The 1,370-nt window shown below is 35.3% G+C and overlaps 1 protein-coding gene across 1 annotated transcript; it reads right to left on the bottom strand.

Moving 5' to 3' along the window:
* Positions 1-880: 880 nt before the first annotated feature.
* On the bottom strand, positions 881-1,112 carry LOC133322906 (cytochrome c oxidase assembly factor 4 homolog, mitochondrial-like). The gene has a single exon (XM_061531860.1). The coding sequence runs from the start codon at positions 1,070-1,072 to the stop codon at positions 884-886; it is 189 nt and encodes a 62-aa protein (XP_061387844.1). The 5' UTR covers positions 1,073-1,112; the 3' UTR covers positions 881-883.
* Positions 1,113-1,370: the final 258 nt, after the last annotated feature.

Below are 1,370 nucleotides of genomic sequence, written 5' to 3'. Positions count from 1 at the left end.
TTCGGCCGGGGATTTAAGACTTTCTCCTATGGACAGATGCCAACACCGGCTACGCGACAGAATCTCCTTTTAATTAGAATAGTTTTTGTGAGTAGCCGGCCTTCGGCCGGGAATTTAAGACTTTCTCCTATGGACAGATGGCAACACCGGCTACGCGACAGAATGTATTTAAGCTTTAAAATGATAGCCATATTGCCTTGACCAATATTACACAATAACAACATGGAAGGTACTTACCGAAATTTTGAGACCTATATCTCAGAAGTATGGACTTATTTAATATGAATATTAAATTTTTGTAATCAGGGCTTCAAATGCTGTAAAATGATACCCATATTGCCTTAGTGAATTTTAAAAAATTACGTGAAAATACAAGGGTCCCAACGGAACTTTGTAGGCCCATATCTCCGGAAATACCGATTTCCGCAAGAAAAAAAGTATACTGCTGTAATCAGGGCCCCAAGGACTAAATGTGGTAAAAATTTCAAAACGATCCGGGAGGGGGCCCTAAACTAGACTTAAGCCCGAATTTGTTTTCAATCAGTTATTTTAAGAAGTCTCGGAATTTCCTCTTTTAATATAATAAAAAAATCGAAAATATAATTACACTCAATTGTTTTTTATTTACAATATTTGTTTCTAATTTTATAACAATTTTAAATGCCCAACAATTTTATCAATATTCTCCACGGTGTCTGGTCCAATACCTAAAACAGTTGCTGTACCTGCAGCCAGTTGTGTGCGACCAGCATCCTGGACAAGAGCAGCTGTAACATTTTTCTGCATGGCAGGTGCCGTGAGACATTATACAAGGTTCGTAAAAGTTTCGTCATTGTTGTCTTGTGGTGGTATTTATCAGGTTGTCTAGTATTTGTTGTTATTCTTATTTTACATTTGCATATTTCTTGCTTTGATTATCAACATAATCCTGCATACAGGCCTTAAATTCCTTTACACGATCTTGACAACGGCGCCAATCACCGGTCTCAGCAATACACTCTTGTACTTTATAGTGTAGATTTATGCAACCGGTTTTTTGTAACATTAACTCGACAGGATCTTGATTGGACATTATTTGTTTGGGGGTTTATTTAATAATTTCTTTGTTTTTCTAATTTATTTTGGGCAAATTTTGGTCACATTCGTTGTTCGTAACGTAATCTTACAGCACACTCACATTGTTCTTCTTCTTCTTGATTTGCATCAGGTAAATGGGAATGATAGCACTGCCTAATGGGCGCACTCAAAATGAAATGATAAACAGACTTTCTTTGCAATTATATCAGAGGAAGTAAACAATTTAAATAGGAAATAATTAAAATAATTAATTATTTGTGATATTAGGAGATACATTAAAACATATTTTTCTT

The sequence above is a fragment of the Musca vetustissima genome, unplaced genomic scaffold (genome assembly GCF_032173495.1).
Source record: "Musca vetustissima isolate MV318-11 ecotype Yass unplaced genomic scaffold, APGP_CSIRO_Mvet_v1 utg11468, whole genome shotgun sequence".
Lineage (NCBI taxonomy): Eukaryota > Metazoa > Arthropoda > Insecta > Diptera > Muscidae > Musca > Musca vetustissima.
This window is presented reverse-complemented; position numbering and strand designations above follow the sequence as displayed.